Here is a 20,104-nt window from a genome sequence, read left to right as displayed (position 1 = left end):
CACATTGTGTCTTGCATTGAATGTTTTCAGCCTTGGTGTTTGGCCTTACTTTTGTTTTTATTGTCATTATCTTTTTGGTTATGGTCCAACCTTCAGTCGTTAGTGCTGGTTTATTTTTCTTCAGAAGCTATAGACACTCAAAGTTACTGATTTTTGCAGTTTTTCAAATACATAGAGGGTTGTCATTACATCTTCAATTTCATTGAAATGGATTTTAAGAGTATTTGATTTGTTAAACTATTTTTAAGGACTGGCTGTGCTTGAAGTACTTCTAAGCCATAAATTGCAATCACCAACATATGGTCATGAGGCAAGGCATTAAGAATTAAGACTGTTGCAAGCAGATCAGGATCTGTGGCACCTCTTCTTCTGGTCCTATGCATCCTGGTATACCATGTAATAACGGCAATTTAAAAATATAACCACTAAGCTGGTGATTAAGCTCAATCTCCAGCAGTTTTCACAACTGGAATAAGTTTTAATTCTTTGTTTAAATTGTCTGGATTATGCAAGCAACCATGCCCACTATCTAATTTTAGCACGACACAGCTGCTAAGAGTAATCTTATCCTGAATGAGGCAGCACTGTGCTAAATTGTCATGAAGCTTAGTGCAGCAAATCCTGCAGCATCCCTAATTATTCATTGATGTGACTCACCGTATGCAAATTACACTTTCCATTTAACTTTGTGCATCATGCAACTGGTGAGCAGACAGTTTTCTGAACACATTTCTGTATCTGCTTGTGTTACTATCCACATGAACTGGTTTCACAAGAGATAAAGAGTGCTGATAAATGAATATTAACAATGGAATTGACACCTCAGATATAACATGAAGACCAACAAGAAATGAGGTTCAGTCTTTTGCAGCCAAACAATAAAAGACTTTCATTTGGTTGTGTACGTAAATATTTTGATTTGTGCATATGCTGAGGTCATTTTGTGCACTCTGTAAGACACATTTTAAAGGTTATAATTTTTTTCAGTAGCCAGGTGTGCAGTCTTTGGAATTCCATGAATATGTGCATTACAAGCCTTCTCTTGTCTTGCATTAGCAGCTACCTGAGAAAACGTGGTCAGAGTAGGTACACTAACAGCTTATGAAGCAGAGAAGCCCTGTTGGTTTTAACTGAAAGAGTAGCAAAAAGACCATCTTGACTTTTTTTTTTAGGTAAACCTTAATCACTGCTCTAGATGACTATTAACATGAGTATTAACAAATGAAAGTTATGGATGAATGGTTGTTTCCCTACAGAGCATGTGGTCCTACACAGACCTACAAAACTAACAACTAAATGCGCTAAGACCTACTACTATCCAAAATGCTTTAACTTCCAGTGCCCTTCCTCTGCACTCTCTAACAGAACAATCATATGAATGCTTTTATTCTGGAAATGTGCAAACCCTTAACCTTAGTAAAGCATTTTTAGTCAAAAGAAATGCTCACTTAAACTGAGCTACTAAAGTAAACTTTCTGAACAGCTTAACCATTAGCCACATAAAACAAATCTCTTCCATACCAATCAAACGACCGCACATCTCCAGCAGGATTCTAATGAAAAAAAAAATGCAGTATACTAAAACCTTTTTCTCTTGCTACCAGTATCCTTACTCACTAAAATAAGGTGCAATAAAAGGAGTAAACCACATAACTTACGCTACAACTCCCTAACCCACTAATAGAACAGCCCCCCAACACATTTTCATTTCTAACCATGACTTCATTTACTAACCACCCTACCGCATATAATTAAAAAAAACGAACTCACCAACTTACTCCTGTATTCCCAACATGAAGCTTAATAACAACTAGCCTCAGTTCACCAAAATACCTGGGACCTCACTAACAGTGCCCTAGCTGATTGCATTGGACACCACACTATACTGCAGAATTCTGCTGAGCAGTGCCTAAGAGGATTCCCTCCCCTTAACTTAACCCCACCCCCTAACCCTTCTTTCGGCCTCCTTCTAAGACTACACCCACTCCTTCCACCCACTCCTTCTCTTGTTTTCTTTTAACTAACACCCTCTTTTCTTAAAGCAGCAGTCCAGTGTTGAGCAGCCAAGTGTTCTGGATTATGTGGAATGCTCCGCATTTGACCATAAGCGAAACCACTCTTTCGCTCTTCGCACTGAACAGCTTTGGCTCCACTACACAGCTTTTGATTGGCTTGTATACCGCAATTACTGCCAATCAGCATTGCGGTATACAAAGTAATCAAATAGCTACTCCGCTGTTCCGCAGTGAACAGCGTTGGCTGTGCTACTCAGTTTTTGATTGGCTCATATTCTGCAATTACAGCCAATTGCTATTGTTATATATGAACCAATCAAATAACTGCTCCTGAATACGGGAGCCAAAGACAGCTCCCAAAAACATTACCATCCGTGTACCAGGAAATGTTGTTACAGTGGGATACTGGAAAACGTTGATGCTAAGCTCAGTATAATCAGTTCTTCTTCACTGCCACTTAAAAGGTCAAACTTCGAACAGATGCTCCAAAGATAAAATGATGTTCTATGCACTTAAACTCCTTATGACCCAGTCTCTGTCTTATAATGTTAATTCCCTCTCTATTTTACATAAAAAATAAAATTAAATTGATATTTGTGCTTTAATCACTGCTTGGTATTACAAATTTTCTCATTATCAGATGCGCTTATTCTAGGAGAAAATTTGTAATACTGAGCAATGATTTAAAACACATATATTAGTTTAATTTTATTTTTTATGTAAAATAGAGAGGGAATTAACATTTTAAGGCAGAGATTGAATCATAAGGTGTTTAAGTATATGGAACATGTTTAATCCTTGGGGCATCTGTAATAAGTCTGTTTGCAGTGACCATTCTCACAAGTCTGCTGGATAGCAAGTTAGGGGTGATACCCGGATTGTATGTATTTGAACTTCAATTTAGCGGGAAAGGTTGTGGAAAACTGCTTTTCAAGAGAAAGAGAGAAAAAAATACAATAGAAGCAAAAGAGTATCAAAGTAAATAACTGCAATGAATCCTTTTAACTGTTGGTATTGCAGTTATTTATTTTGGTACTGTTTTGCTTCGATTTTATTTTTTCCCCTTCCTTTAAACGCATACCTCTCAACCTCCTAGGGTAAGAAATCTGGATAAAGCTAATTGCCAAACAATGTGGTGATAAAGCCACAAAAACAAGGACAATTTTTAAGTATAACACTTACAAACTTAGCAAGTTGCTAGAATAACAGGTTTTGTGTTACCATACATGATCTGAAGGATATGATGTCTGAAACTCAAATTTCTGTCATTATATGTTTTTTCATTCCTCTGTGATTTGCCAGAAAACTATATTACTTTATGAGGAACAGACCAAAAATATGAGGCACAAATTTGGGCATTCTCTAAAATTCTGGGCAGTTGAAAGGTATGACAGGGGTGAATGTGTGTGTGTGTGTGTGTTTTGGTTGAAAGGCCATGGCCATGGTCAAGGTACATTTTCATGTAGTGCAAAAATAGAGTGTTCCACATTTTGACTAATTGTCACACATTGCTATGGTCTGTGTTCCACATTGGGCTCTTAGCAGGTTGACACCTACGGCTCAGTGACAAATTTGTCTGAAAGGCAAACTTCCTTTATAATGCTTGGGTTAAAACCTCAAAGTGATGATAAAGGTATGATCATTACAGAAAATCAAAAAAAGATAATTAACCTTAGCGAATATGTACTATGTTCCAGGAAATGGTGCTAAATGCTCTAGGAAGTATCTGGAAATATTAAACTTGACTATGAAGGTAAGAGTAGCAATGGCAGGAGGTGTTATTTGTATATATAAAATAATATGATGTTAATTACACTAAGCTAAGGCTTACAGATGTTAATAACTTTTCTGAACCAAATTCTTTGTTTTACACTCATTGCTCTTCTAGACCTGGTATATCATCAAAAATTGATAGGGTAATACATTTCAAATGATGTGTTTTTTTTTTAAACAGAAAATTTAGAAGGCAACAATATCTTCTTTCGTAGCTCACAATGCATTTACTTTTGCAGTAATAATAACTCCAAGAAAACAGGTTTCTTTTAATAAACTGACAGGTTATGTAACAAAGTTAAAAAGATTTTACTGAGTGGTTTCTAACAGAAATACAACAGTTCTTAAACTTCAATAATAATGATGAAGTTTCTGATGTGATCCTATCGGACTCTATGAAAGCATATTAATTCTCTACTTGGTATTATAGCAAGAAAAAGCTATGGAATAAATACTTATTGGAACTGCAAAGAAAGATTGACAAAATAAAGTTAAATACAAAAGGAGAAAAAAAATATTAGCAGAAATGAAAAAAAAAAAATAATGCAGAGTTTCAGAATATCCTACAGGATAAGGTTTACAGAAGTTTAGAAAAAAAAAGTTAAATTTCGTTCTTATTTTCTAATTCCTAAAGGCCTTACATAAGTTATCTCCTAGATCCAAAATATCAATAAATAATCACCAACAGTATATCTATCCCTTTTAGTTAAAATATTACTTCAGAAAATATACTTAGACAATGAAAAATTGATTCCTTTGTAAATAAGAATATATACAAATTGTTTCTGGAACAAATAAGGAAAATATGAAAAATATTTATATGACAGAAATAAAGAGCAAATTAAAAAAACGAAGGATCTGACACTCCAGGCAATAATGGCCTCATTTCTGAACTATATATAATATTACCTCACAAGATTTTATCTCTTTTATAGAAAATAGTTGCAAAAATTAAAACTACATTTAACATACCTCCATAATGCAAATACACAACAATTTCACTCATACTAAAACAGGATAAAGATCCACATCTATGCCTGTCTTTTAAACCTGTTTCATCACTGAATGTTGATTACAAAATGTTAGGTAAATCTTTGCCAACAGATTATAAACAGATTCATAGAGAAAGACTGAATTGGCTTTATGCTAAATAAGCAAATACAACAAACCCAAAATAACACCAAAAATAAATTAATTATGCTAAAAACAATAACTATTTACAATTGGCCTGGATCTAGACAAAGCCTTTGATTTAGTAAACTGGTCTTATTTAACTAAAGTATTAGAAATATAAAGATTACCAACTCATTTTATATTTCTTACTAAACATTATCAAAATTACTTCTCGTATGTTAAACTAAGATCTTTCATTTCTCAGTTAATAAAAATACACAAAGGCATATAACAAGGTTATTTCCTCTGTCCTTTATTATTTGCTTTGGCTATTAAACCAATTACAAAAAACATAAGGATATATTTCAAATTTCAAAACAAATAATAAGACAGGGAGATCATATTTATACAAAATATATACAAGAGTTAAGAACTATAAAGTTCATATCAAAGATAACTATTGAGATTTCACTCTTCAGATGAGTGGCTCCGCTTTAAATACAACAGATAAAAATACTTAAATATCCCCAAAAATCACCATGATATTTATTTTAGAGATTTTCTTGGAAATTTTTACACAGATCATTTATCACTCTAGATATAACTGGAAATTATATACAAAAAGGAAGATACTGGTTGTTGGAGGTATAAATCCTTCATGAAAGCAAATTGGCAGAATGTTTCATAATTGCAAAGATCAACTGCCATTTTGGGAAAACAATTCAATGTTTCCTGCAAGCACTGAGGTCTGACAAATTCCTATTAACTAACATTTTGGTCTTGCTTAGTGCTCTAATTCCTGGATGTGTACCTATATCTAACTTCCTACTTTGCTGGAGCTTACAGACAACAGCCTGGAAAAATTACTACAAAAAACTGAAAATTAGATTATGCCCTCATTTACAGAATTTATACTCTGTCACTGTTGTGTGTCAACTATTAAGATGAAAACAAACAAAATAAGCACTGAATATCATTACTGGATAAAGTTGAACTCAACAGAGAAACATATTTATGGCTGTTTAATGAATTTTAGTAATGTGTATAGCAAAACTGATATAGACGTGTACATAGTTTTATTATGTTAATGTCTTTATTAACACACACACACACACACACACACACACACACACACACACACACGCACATAAAGCATTTGAATTAAATAAAACAAAACACCATTATCCAGTGAAGTACAGCCGGAAAAGGGAAATTGCATTATTTAATTAATGGAAAATTATCCAAGGAAATACAGATGGAAAAGTGTGTGGACTCTTACCTAGTTTAGTTTTGTTGGTTACAGAGTTTCTAACCCAGTGCCTGACAGCCTTTCGTAATACTACCCCAGTGTAGTGGCGGTCTTCCTGACTACTCATGTACGACTGTATATTAATCACTGACAGGTTGGATCTAGTGTTGCAGGGAATATAGGATATTTCTGAGGAATTTAAGAAAATTTTAAATTTAGAGTTCTGGGCTAAGATAGTTCAAATGAGAATGGGAAATGTGATGCAAAATGTTGGACAGGATTTGATTATGTAAGGAGAGTGGGATGAAGTATCGGGGAATAAAAGTTATGCAGTATTGGGAAAGAACAGTTATAGTCAATTATGAGGGGGTAATGCATAAATTTTGCTGAGCAGATAAAATGGAAAGGTAAATACATTAGTATGAAGAATTAATAGTATACAAATTATTGCTTTTACCAAAGGTGTTTAATAAAATTTTGACATTTACCCATTGAAGGTAGCAGCAAATGGATCAAAAAGATTCAGATGTGCTGTGAAGGGTTCGTACTTGAAATAAGGAAATCAGAACTGCAAAGGAAAGGCTGAGGAAAGGTAGGAAATTCAGAGGATGGATTATGCTTTATTTCTGCTTATATGCTCTGGCATATTCAGCCTCATACGTCCGAAATGAGCAAGAGGAGAAAGATGGAGAGAGAGAGGGGTGATGCTAACTGAACAAAGAAAAGGCAGAGAGGAAGAGGAAATAGGGAGAAACTTATGGAAGGTTAAAATGTGGATACTGGCAGAATTTTGGAGAAGTACTATTAAGCAAAGTTTGACACATGGTCTTCTTAGTCTGTGTGTATGGAAGAACTCAGAGAGTAAAGCGATGGAAAAAACAGAAAGAAGAATTTTAAAGGTTAAAACATTTCCAGCATGGGGAAGGGATTTAAGGAGTTATATGTAAAGGAAAGGGTGACTAGTTGAAGTATAAACAGAGATAAAGTTGGAGAAAGACTGCATTGATTATCATGATGGAGGATGAGAAAGATGCAAAAAGGAGAAAGGCAATAAATATGTAACACTTTATTGAGAATTAAAACATCAAAGGTTGCAATATTGTAAGGAGCAGCTTAATTTGAGGTAGGGAAAATGTGAAACATTTGATAATGATATTTTTAAAAATGTGGAAAAATCGAGGTTAATTCTAGTGTTATATAACTAATGTAAGGGAATCAGAACTGCAAAGGAAAGCCTCAGGATAGTTAGGAAGTTAAGACGATGGACTCACTGTTGCTATAAAACCCTGGAACAGCTACTTAGTCATGGAAAATGGAGACAGGCCAATGCTGAAGATGTGGGGAAGGAGAACCTATGTTTTGGAGATGTCTGTCAGTCAGGCTCACCTGGGAAAAGTGCATTTTTGAATGACAGGATATTTTTGGGAAGCAAGTTCCCAGGGAATGGAAATTTGTGCTAGTAGGTCCAGGAAGAAAATGGCAGGAATTGAAAGAAAGATAGAAAATCCAACTGCTAGCCTTTGGGGGAGAGTGAACAGCTTTACTACAAAAAGATGGAAGGGAGATATTGCTTGGTAAGACTCACTGTTCAGAACTTAAAATTTAAGAACCTACAGAACTGTAATGACAGCACACACTGCAGGGAGACTAAATAAAGTCCAGACTAATCGGGATAAAATAAGGAAGACATATGTAGAAGATTAAATCCAATGTAGGCTAGTAAGCAAAGAAGAATGGCTAACAGGGCATCTGGGTGACAAAGGGGAACACTTATAGTCCTAGTGTATATGCATATACTTGATGTGTCTATGTACTGCTATGTTTGCAATATGAATAAAATAAAATGCTGCATTTTATTTGTTCATGTTTTATATATTGGCTTGTTAAGAAGTGAGTTATAAAGGTGATAAGATTTCATTAGGACCTTTTTTAATTAAAAAAGCAAATTAAAAAAAATGTTCATCTAAAGACTGAGATTGCCTGGACTTAAGCCCTCTTGTCAGAGCAATAAAAAAGTGACAATTCATTGTTAGCTCCACAATCCGTGGAACTGCTATAAGGCTAGACATGAGTACACATTGTTAATAGAGATATTTGGAGGAAAATTTTTTTGAATGCATTTTTCTGGTTTAACATGTTTGGTCATTTATTTTCCTTTATGTGTAACTAATGGTTTAAGTGCACTTTCATGTATGAAGATTTGCTTTGAGATGCTATGCTTGATGTTTATGTGATGACAACTATTATGTACTGCATACCTATCTCTGTTATTGACTGAAGTTCTCTGGGGAGCTACCTGTGCCTACCATTACATCGGATTTGTCTTGTTAACATCTAAAATCTTGATTTTGTACTACCCAAGCTACTCAGTTCAAAAGCAGATATCCCTTTTCATAGAGAAGTTAAATAATGCTCAGGTTGCCTTGCATTAAGGATGAGCACAGCCTTTTTTTGAGGGGAAGGAGATGTTTTATCCACAATTTTCTGTTATTTATTTTTAAGGTAACTGTTTTAGGTAAGTCAGCTTTTCTTATTTGTTTAATGTCTAAAGACATGCACTAATACACCCTCATAATGCTTACATAACATGTGCTGTACGTCTATAAATAGCATGTTCATTTTTGTTCTTGAGATAGACATATTCTGGCAGCACACTATTAAGCTGTGATAAAGTGAAACACTTGTACTGATTTGTACAAGCAGTACAGAAAAACTTTCATTGAGCTCTGCAATAATAAAATTGCCCAGGAGAACAAGAACCATCACTATACAAAGAAAAACAGGCACGTCCAGAGGAAAAAAGAAATAGAAAAAAAAAAGGAGACAGAGTTAAAGACCCCTTAGCCAGCAAAGAATTCTCAACAGTATTAAAAAAAAACAAAAAAATAAATGAAGTGGAGGCAGGGACTGAATACTGCAACAATAAAAAGAAGGACATATATTGTTATGGTAAGATTTTTTACACAACTGTACTATGTATTTCATATCACTGTTGCAGTATTTGTAACGTGGGAAATTACCAAAGCTACTGAAAAGAATGGGAGGAAGAAGCCCTCCACAAACCCATAGAAGAGAGCCCTGGCAAATCCTGCCCTGGCTCTGAAAATCACATCCAATTTGCAAAAGTTTGGATAGAGAACCAAGAGGCAACTTCAAGGATGGATCTAGCAGCCAAACCCTCAAAAAAAGCTCCAGAAGAGGCCAATGTCCTCATAGAATGAGCTTAACTGAAACAGAACAGCCCAAGCTACCAGGACTGCCTGTAAGAACCTTTGTTTTCTGTGAAAAGGAATAACAAAAAGAAACTGACTTAGAAATCCAGGAGGAGATGGTTTACTTAACAAAACACCAAACCCAATGTCCTGGCATGAAAGGAAACAAAAAACTGATTAGATCTGCAGATAGCCTTTGTCGTATCCAAACAATACCTGAGCTGTCTATGAAGATCCAAAGTGTGAAGAACCTTCTCACTAGCAGACAGCACAGAAGGAAAAGGGGAAGGAAGCTGGACAGACTGATACAACTCATTGACCACCTTGGGCATAAACAAAGGATTAGTATGCAGAGACATCCTGTCCTTCTGAAAAATAAAAAAAAGGGGGGGGGGTAGCCATCACAGCCTGACATTCAGAAGCTTTCTTGGTGAAGTAAGCGCAACCAATAAAATAGTCTCCAAGGTGCAATGTTGCAAAGAGGAGCAGGAAGTAGGCTCAAAAGGATCCCGAGTCAGTTTTGAGGGACAAAAGTAAGGTCCAAAGAAGAAAGAATGTTTTCTTGGATGTGTGATACAAAGTGCGCCTTTAAGGCATTGTCTGACCTCAAAATGAGAGGCCAAAGGTGGGTGCAAGGGCAGATAAGCCAAGATTGCTGACAAGTGAGCTTTAACAGTAAAATATGCTAAGCCAGCATGGAGCAGTTCACACAAGTAAGAAAGGAGCAATTGGACATTACCAAAAAGGGATCCTGGTGATGCATGAGAAACCAAACAGAAAATCTTTTTCATTTAGCCATATAGAGTTTTCTGATAGTAGGTTTCCTGACCTCCTTCAGAAGCCTAAGCATGTCTTCAGAAAAGTGGAACTTAAATGGGATCAAAATCCTATTACCCAAAGTGTCAACAGAAGAAAGGACAAGATCTTGTGTAGGACCCTGGGAAGAAGAGGAAGAGGAGAATAAGAACAAAGGAGCATTTCTTTCAAAGAAAAGGCTATGGCATCCACTTTGCAAATCAGAGGACTTGGGACTTCAGAACAGAAGGGAGGAAGTTGCTTGATCAGAGGGGAGGCAAAAAAATACCCCACCAACGTACTATGTCTAGAAACACTTCTCTGTGCAGCATCCAGTCATGAGGTTGTATCCTGGACCTACTTGTGTTCTGAAGGGATGTAGACCACCTGAAGGGGTACTCAATGGCTTATAGCCAAATGCCAAACCTGAAGGGCTAGTCTGCGAAAAAGATAAGTCCTTAAGCCCTCCTGTTTGTTGATGTATCACATGATTGTGGTGTTAAGTGCAAAGACCTGCAAATGGCCTGGAGACCAAACAGAATGGAAGGCCTGAACAGCAAGAATCAGCACCTTCATTTCTTTTATGTTGATGCGGCATGACCTCTGAGAAGGGACCCATAAACCCTGAACCTTCAGATTGCTGGAAGAGGCTCCCCACCCCAGATCAAAAGCATCTGTGAATAACTGCCGTGTAGGGATAGGAGTCTACAAAGGCAGTCCCAGATTGAGTTAGATCTGCTGAATCCATCAGCGTAAATCGAGTTTAAGACAAAGACGTGAGGGAACTGGGAACTCCAGAGAGTTGCAATGCTGGAGCCAAACCATCTTTAGATACCACTGAAGTTTCCTCATGTGAAGCTTGGCAAAAGGGAGCACTGGAATAGTAGATGCCATGAACCACAGGATTCTGAGAAATTCCCTTGAAGAAATGAGAGAAAAGGGGAAGCAGAGACTGACAAGTAGGTTGCCAGAATCAGGACCTTGGAATAAGGAAGACAAGCCAACAGTGGGATGGTTTAAATTCTGCAACCCAGAAAAATGTGGTCTTAAGGAGTCAGAATGATCTTAAGATTAATGGTGAATCCAAGACAGAGCATATGGAGCATGGTGGAGTTCAGATTCTGCACAATCCTGGATTAGGAGGAAGCCTGAAGAAGCAGGTCATTCAGAAATGGAAATATCTGGATTCCCTGAATTCTGCAAAAGGCTATGACAGCAGCCAGACATGTGAACACCCTTAGGGCCATAGAAAGACCAAAGGGCAAAGCAGAGAACTGAAAATGAGAGGAAGGAACCCAAAACTGGGCACTTATCTGTAGACAGCTTGGTAGAAACCAGTTGAGTGAATGGCTTTCAGAAAGACATGCAACTGTGGCATTCGGACTGGTGGCAAAGAAGCTCAGAGTATAGAGTGTTCACACATCACTCTTATGCCCAATACCTGCATGGGCAGCTTATGTCTGCCCTACAACACTATGAGAATGCAAAGGCTTTGGTATACTGGCTGGACCATTAAGTTGTCCTTGATAGGAGATCCCACATATTACGAATACTGCAACAGTGCTATGAAAGGACATCTATCACGTCTTAAGAGAATCTGAAAAATGTGCTGGGAACTTTCCAATGTGGATACATGCAGGTAGTTTCCATTCTGTTAAAGAAATAAAGAACACATTGAAATTAAAAGCTGTTGTACATATAAATGTTTCATTCCTGGCAACAGTGATGTGAACTTAACAGTGAAAAAAAAAAGAACTGAGGAGATGGACAGCCCTTGCCAAGATAATGCCAGACAAGACACTACATCCTGTGATATCAGATGCAGTTTCAATACCATCTTAACTTAAATGGCAGCTTTTACTGGGTACTTCTAGCCTAATAGGCAAAATATACAAGTTAGGACAAAATGTACAATTCTAAAAGCACAGTTGCGTAGTAAACCAACCACAGCGTGGTCACTGCTGCAGTCATTATATCAGTAAACTCTGTTAAAGGATGGGGCTCATCCAGACATTTAGAGCTAAGCCTCTTTACTCTGTGCCAGCTAGTGTCACCATTAACATGGGCATCTTCACTCAATTGGTATACAGGCTGATATATGGCTGTCCATCTTCAGTTTTTTACTACATTTCATCTCTTCAGATTGGAAATACAAAAGAGATAACCTTAGGCTGCCAGGAAGGCCCAAGCTACCAGGGCTGCCCATAAGAACCTTTATTCCTTCTCTGGTACCTGCACAAAAAAGAGGTGAAGGGGAAACAGAAAGACAGACTAAGTATAAGAAAAAGGGATGGGGCAGAAGTATGTACCCACCATGGCCCTAAGGGATCCCCGATTCAGACGGGATGGTTGCATGAAAAGTGGACTACTGGAGTGACCACACACAACCATCTACAGTTATGGTATGTTGACTATACACCTATACCATGTTCATCCTGTGGCTCACTGCCCCAGTCATTATATCATGCAAGACTACCAGAGCTGGCAGTCCTTGCATTTAGGGGCACTGGAAAGATTATAATGAACAAAGGGCAGTATGCTCTTTAGAATGGTTGAGGAAATACTGTCATAGCTATAGAGATCAGGTACAGCTGTAATGCTGGGAAAAGGTGTGGATGGAGGACCAAGTAGCCTACTACTCCTTACCCTCTCAGGTGAGGCCCAAAGGCATTTTAGTCCGGAGGCATGCTTTCAACAGTAGGTGTGTTGGCCTCTCAGTGAGTATCACCACCAGAGGTGGATGGCAAAACTAATGTTAAGTTATAGGGGCTAGTCAAGCAACTCCATCATACTTCACACTCAGAAAGACCAGTAGAGTCATCTAACCCTCTGGCCTCCCTCTCCTCCATTCTGCTGGAGGAGATGTCAGACTGCTTACCAGCCAATGACTTAATGGATTTCAGATACATGGTCACAAGTCTCTCTCTCTCTTTGTTAATGTGGGCCTGTACAACATTTCATCTAATATATAAAGTCTTGGCATAAATTCTTAGCAAATGTCAAAAGCACTTATCTTGCTCAAGCTCCCCAAGGAGGGTGGCGTAATGCTTAAGGTGTTTACCTTAGCAGCACAAGGTGCAAGGTTTGATTCTCATAGGGTGTAATTGGCTAGGCTCAAAATGGTCCATGAGGGCAGTTAACCTAGTACTAATCTATTAATCCATGAATCTAAAGCCTATGTAGTACATACATTTGCTAAGTATGTCTTTAGATGGCATTTGTCACCTACGGACACACTTGCCCATCTTGGGTGGCATCTCCAATGCCTCCTTATTGAGAAAGGACACCCAAGAGATGTCTGCACCCACAGTACAGTAACAAGCAACAGACAATGGGTATTCAACATACTACAGCATTACTATCTGTAAAATTACTGAAAAAGAGTTGCTAACATAGTTACTTATCAAGCCAAAGACGGACTGTGAGTCCTAGCTCACCTGGCTATTTGAATGCCTTGTACAACATGCACTGTATAAGACAAGAAACAATGGAAGATGGTTAGACATACATCAGCATTTACACCAGGTGCATACAGATGTCCACGGTAAAGGGGACATAAGCAAACATAAGATGACGTGTGTTTAACGCTGAAAGTCTGCCCAGATACAGAGCTCAGCCTGCGTCACAGTTCCTTGACGTAATGAACGGAGATGAACATCACCTGTTGCAATGAGCATAGGAAGACCCTGAATCTCATCTTCCGCTTCAGAAGCCATGGTATTGTGAACTGGTGTGACATTCATCAAAAAACTGTGTGCTGATCTAGCATGTTTTTGCTAATGAAGGTTATCAGTATTTTGACACATCACTTAAGAATGTTATCTATTTATCTTAAAAAAGTGAGGAATATAAGGTTAAAGCAATTCAAATCTTCTACAGAGCAATGAAGAAAAATGTTTCTCGCATGCATACCTTGGTGTTAACTTGCAATCTTCTGTTGTTGTGGCACTAGAGAAGAAGGCAGGTGAAGCTGGTGAGGTAGGTGTGGATGGAATCTGTGGATTCATCCAAGATGCAGTTGAAGAAGCCTGGTTTGCACTGTGGAGAAGAGAAACAGTTATATACAAGAATGAATGATACAGGCTTAAAAATAATCTATGTTACTGCTGAAGTAGTCTCAGATCAAAAGTTTCACTGTCTCAAAAAAAGCATTGCAGCTCATTTCATTCCTTCATACATTTACTAACAACTCAGAACTCTACTTTAGCAAGTATTACCTCACAAATGCACATATCCAGAATCAGCTTTATTGTATTCAGAGTCACGGGGAACTGTAGACTATTCCAACAAGCAATACTAAAGCAAGAAAAAGGAAGCAATACTGGATTGGGATGCCACCTCATCACAAAACACACACATATACACTTAAGCACAAACAGAAGACTGCTAAATAACTTACCTGCATGTCTGTGGAATGTAGGAGGAAACTTGATGTACACTGAAAAAGCAAGAAGATATAAGGAAGGCATGCAACCTCTGCAGAGAAGGCACCTCAACTGGAAAATGAACCACAGAACTATGTATTTATAGGCAAAAACTTTGTTGCACTACGGTGCTACCCTATGAATAGCATTATTTTATTAAATTGAACTCTAATTTTTTCCTCCTATTTAGGCTTAGTTTAGACCTCTAGGTAGCTAGTAAAGGTTTTATTAATTTTTTTTCAAACTCGTATGAAAGAATTAATTTCATCACTAAACAAGTACTCGTTTACTGTACTGAACTACTGAACCAACAGCCATAGGTCTTAAAGGGAGTGATGTTACTTTATTACGCAATCGGTTAACATACAAATATGTCATAGTCTGTTAATACACTTCATATTCAAACACTAGTAGCACAAATACAAATATTGTTGACTAGACTTGATGGAGATAAAAGCAGATTAAAGCACTTGAAAAATCAGAAGAGAAGAGCTGTAGAAAGCATGTAAGATCAAATATTCATACGAAGATGATCTTATCTAAAGGTGGCTTTCACGGATAAACTATTACAAAGACTAGACTATATTAGTTATTGCTGTGTATCTAATTTGCAATATAACGAACTACTCAGAACTCAAATTATAGTAACATGGGCAATGATTCAGCAATTGTAAATGACATTCTGTATGTGCCCTGTTAAGACAATTTTATCCTATTCAGTCTTCTGGTCACACTGCAAATACTCAATGGTTCAAACCAACTAACTTCGTCTTGCAATGTAGATTTGAGATCAGCCCTATTTGTATGCATGCCTTTCATCTGTTATAAATCAGACATCACGTTAATTTCTACCTCTTGATTTACCCCAGTTGTACATACACTAACTTATTTTCTAATTAATCTGAACTGACTTGTGGTCTCTTAAACAAATAAACCAATAAGCTGAATATGCATAAAGATAGAAATTAGTATTAACAGATATAAAACTGTGTCTACAAAGAAGGCGTTCATTTTTCTGTTTTCTCTGCTGTGACTTGTAAAAGTCAGTGTTTTCAATTTCTGAAAATGTTTTTCTTTCTGAGCAGTACTCAAGACTGAAAAACAAAATGTGCAGTCATTATATGTCTATATAAACATACTTATAAAATGAGATGCTAAGTACAAAGACATTCCAATTGTTTGGCTATAAGGTATCACTATAACTTAGGAAGTGAATTCACAAATTTCAGATATTCATTTTTGGTTTGTTTGCTTTATGTAGTTCAGGGTATCATGAAAACTGGAGTCCGTCTAGGTACTTGGTCACAGGCAGGGCATCAGTCTATTGTGGGACAGGTACACACACACGTGTCAGTCTATACAGCAAGCAGACATACGGGTAAGTTGGAGGACCTCAAATTCATCTGTGATGCAGCTTTGGGATACAGATGGAAACCAGGGCATTCAGCAAAAGCTCATACTGGATGCAGCCATGAGTGTGGATTCAATTAACCAAACTGCAGCAGTAAGCTGGGGGGAAAGGATGGTAGACATTTTTGCCTGCTCACTTATTTTGGTAGAGGGGCATCGTTTACAGCCAAGGACTAGTAGTCACTGGTAGAAACCAATGATGCTACTCTAGACTCAGGAAATTTGCAATGTGCGTAAGGAGATGAGGTGGGAAAGGGGGGCTAGAAACACTGAAAAAGCCCTCTGCAGCTATCAGGATAGCTCCCCACAGGAATAACCTGATCTTCTCTTCATGCACTTTGCTCAGTTGTATACAATAAGGATTTCCCTGTTTGAGGTCATGCTCCAAAGGGGCATGTAAGACAGGTGTTTGTGAAGATGGTGCAGATGATCAAGGAGGAGATATAGGGCAAGGTTTATGGCAGGCAACTGCAGTAAAAACCAAAAGAGAACACACAGACAGGACATGTAGACTATGTGACAGAAGGTAGCACAGGTAAGAACAGAACTGACGAACTAGGCACTGTAAGGCAGCAGCACTAACTGCTACACCACTGCATAGCCGTAATCATCTCAGTGCTGTTACATGATCACCGTATAACACAACGGATCTCCCACAATTATTTAAACACATGGTGAACTAGAACTCACACTTACTCAAGACAGAATGCTACTTCATAACAACTGCTTATTCAAACCAGTGCTTTCACAAATAGCTAGTCATAGGAAAAAAAACAGTAAATCAGTACCAAGCTTTTCTAATGCTTTGGCAATATAATTCAATTCTACTCATCTCAACAAATTCTCCAGCTCAGTGGTCGTAACAAACATACACACTTTGCTCTCCTGAGTGATCCAAAGCTTCAGTGGCAATGAGATAACCAAAGCAGATAGCTTTTTGGCAAACAGATTAAAAATCCTACTAAAATTAATGAATAGGGAAACAAATGTCAAGCTAAGAAGCTAAGCCTTTGGGAACATAAAGCAAAATATTTTTCTCCTGTCAATTATTAAATGGCATTTCTGACCTCGACATACAGAGTTGTCAGAACTCCTCCTTTGAAGCTTTTGGATTTACCTTTGGCTATCTTTGTACTCCCAAGAGTTTAACAGAAATCTTCCTCGGCACTAAAAGACAGTCTAACAATTCTGATTATATACAAAAAAGCTAGGCTGCCTTTTTCCACACTTTCTGCAATGCTATAATACAAACTATATCTGCAGGGACGTAATTTTCCAAAGTTTCAACATAAGGACTCAGTGTCAAATTCCTAACTTCACATTCAGTCAGTGACAAATTTTCAGCTTCTTTTAGCATATTCTCAAACAGTTCTGGCCTTCATATTCTTCAACATGGTTATCACTCAGTTCGTATTATCCAAGATATATCTTGATATCGTTAAAAATATCTTTTAAGGAGGGTAAGGAGAGTCCCTCTAACACGGGGGACTCAGTAGAATTTCTAGGTCCTTGGTTAGCTGTTGTTAAAAACACTTTTCTCCAAAACACTTTACAAACATAGTATCTTTTTCATGTGTTTTCAAAATTCAAGCATTAAAATTGATAAAAACTCTGAATTTGAATCGAACTTCTAAAACATGCGAAACTGTAACCAAGATGGCACTGCTATGCTACAATTTCATTACTACACTGCGGTGGTACGGCGGTAGCGTTGTTACCTCACAGCAAGAGGTTCTCCCGTCGATTCTCGGTTGGGCTTGGGAGTGCCTTCTGTGTGCAGTCTGCATGTCCTCCCCATGGTTGGGTAGCATTCAAAAGACATGCGTGCGTAAATGGGCATGCCTTCGTTGAAGGTTGGGCATTGAGCTGGCACCTCGGCGTTTCGTAAAAATCTACTGCCAATCATTAGCGGACTGGGGTCCCGCTGTGGCGACCCCTTACCGAGAAAAGCCGAAAGACAAACAACATCAACAAAAAACATTGTCTGTGATTACTAGGTTCACAGGTGAATACTAGGCTAACTGCCCTTACCAATAACCTGGGGTCAGAATCAACCCTGTACCTTGAATCTGTAAGGTAAACATCCTTAACTCTCTGAGGTTGGTAAGCATCCTTTTACAAGAATTACAGTCCCTATGCATCTTTCAAAAAAAAAAAAGATTCAAACTTGCAGAAAAGAAATTCCTTGATTCATGCACAACCTGCTACTTGAGACAAAAGAAAAAGCTGAGCTGTTTTGCATGTACTTTCATCTATAAGAGTACTAAAAAATCACTGCATAAAGCAAGCTTTACTTACATTACAGTCATAATTACATTTCACATTTTTCTATTCTATTTATTAAATGCAAGTTCTGAGTACAAGGAGGGATTTATAATGGTTACCACAAACTGTACACTGTGTTTATATTTTCTGCAACACTTCTGACCGAATAAACAACACAAACTTTGTGGTAAGGCTATTCTTGAATTCAGAAAGTTTACACAAAGTGTATATGCAGTGTACATTTTGTGTAATCTTTATGAATCTCCCCCATATCTTTAAGGCTTTTGCTATTGCTGTATACCATAGTTCATTAGGTGCTAATGTACCCTTCTTATCTAAAATATAACCAAAATCATCTGCGATAATTAACTGCCCTTTCATAGTATTTACAATTATATTTAATAAATGTTTTGCAACTATGTCTCACTTCCAGAACTTCCAATATATTTCAATGTGTAGACTGGACTCTGAAAGTAAAAGTGTAAACATGCCTTTACTTTACTTAAAAGAAAAGTTCAACGTAATAGATACAATACTGTATTTCATAGCATGACAACAATTCTCTTTTTATTAAAAGATGAAGAGGTATCCTTCACAGACAATATTATTAAGATAATTTATATTTAATTTATTATTTATTTATTTTATTTTACACTTGTTTACCAGGATAGTCCAACTGGTTTTCAGCAGAGGCCCGGGGAGAAAAGCTCCACATAGAAAAAATACAAAAGAAATACAGAGTGGTACAATACACAAGTAATAATAAAAGACAATACAATGTAGGATAAAATTCAACAAATTTAGGTTCTGTTTAAACACAACTTCAGATATTCTCTCACAAATAGTATTCAAACAAATAATACTTCAATTGATTATAACATTATATGATAGGATAATGAACAACCACAGTTACATGTATACAATATGAGGTAAAAATCCTGGAGTAGTTAGTGATTGTTTGATTATAGGAGTAATGACATTGGTGAAAGTATGGATCATGTTGAGAGAGTGTCATGGCTAGAGATAGTGAGGGCAGAGTTGATCAGGGGTAGAACAGGGACACAACCATCTGGACAGAGTAGTTTTGAACTGAACTATGGATGTAGTAGTAGTTATATGTTTTGGAAGTGAATTCCCGATTTTTCTTACGTAGTTTGGAGAGGGAATCACCATCCTGATTCTTGGAGATATTAATTTGAATATGGTGCTTGTTGGTGGAGCGTAATGATCTTTTAGTGGCATAAGGCTGTAGTAGAGATTGTAGGGCAGGTATTTTTTCAGGGTTTAAGAGAATTTTGTGGGCCATTGTTAACTGGATGTAATGTAGGAGGTGGGGGAACTTAACCATTTAAGTTGTTTGAGAGCTATGCAATGGTGGGAATCCAGCTGGATAGTTTGTTGCATATCTGGCGATTTTATTGTAACAGGATTTGAGTTTTTGTATCTTTGATTTCTTTAGGTTTGTTAATATGGCAGCTGCACAGAGCACGGTGGATATTAGATGAGTTTGGGCAATGGCAATCCTGGCATTCTTTGCTAAGTAGTGTTTGTTCCTATACAGTGTGCCGAGTTTTTTATGTACTTTTTTTATAGTCTGGGAAATGTTTACATCAAATTTGAGTTTACAGTCAATTTCTACTCCTAGAAGTTTGGTGCGAGTAGACAGAGATATGCTAGTGTTATTTAATGAGGAGATCTGAAATGTGAAGCTAGGGGAGACAGAGTTATTAGGAAGGAATACCATAAGTTTGGTTTTATTGGGATTTAGATTAGTTGATTGTTAGTGAGCCAGGATTCTACGGAGTGAAATGTTTTTTATGTTGGAGTCAGTTAGTGAGGGTGCAGAAC

At 37.3% G+C, this 20,104-nt stretch overlaps 1 protein-coding gene across 1 annotated transcript in view; it reads right to left on the bottom strand.

The window, feature by feature from the left end:
• Positions 1 to 20,104, bottom strand: part of ARHGAP10 (Rho GTPase activating protein 10) — a 2,173,597-nt gene that overhangs the window by 117,573 nt on the left and 2,035,920 nt on the right. The window contains exons 22-23 of the mRNA XM_044063456.1: positions 14,557 to 14,673; positions 14,070 to 14,195 (exon numbers count right to left, since the gene is read on the bottom strand). Of these exons, the coding sequence (XP_043919391.1) occupies positions 14,070 to 14,195; positions 14,557 to 14,673 (243 nt within the window). The remainder of the gene's footprint in view (positions 1 to 14,069; positions 14,196 to 14,556; positions 14,674 to 20,104) is intronic.

Source organism: Protopterus annectens, chromosome 2.part1 (genome assembly GCF_019279795.1).
Source record: "Protopterus annectens isolate FY-2018-M chromosome 2.part1, PAN1.0, whole genome shotgun sequence".
Taxonomy (NCBI): domain Eukaryota; kingdom Metazoa; phylum Chordata; order Ceratodontiformes; family Protopteridae; genus Protopterus; species Protopterus annectens.
Note: the sequence above shows the minus strand (reverse complement) of the source record. Positions and strands in the feature narration are given on the sequence as shown.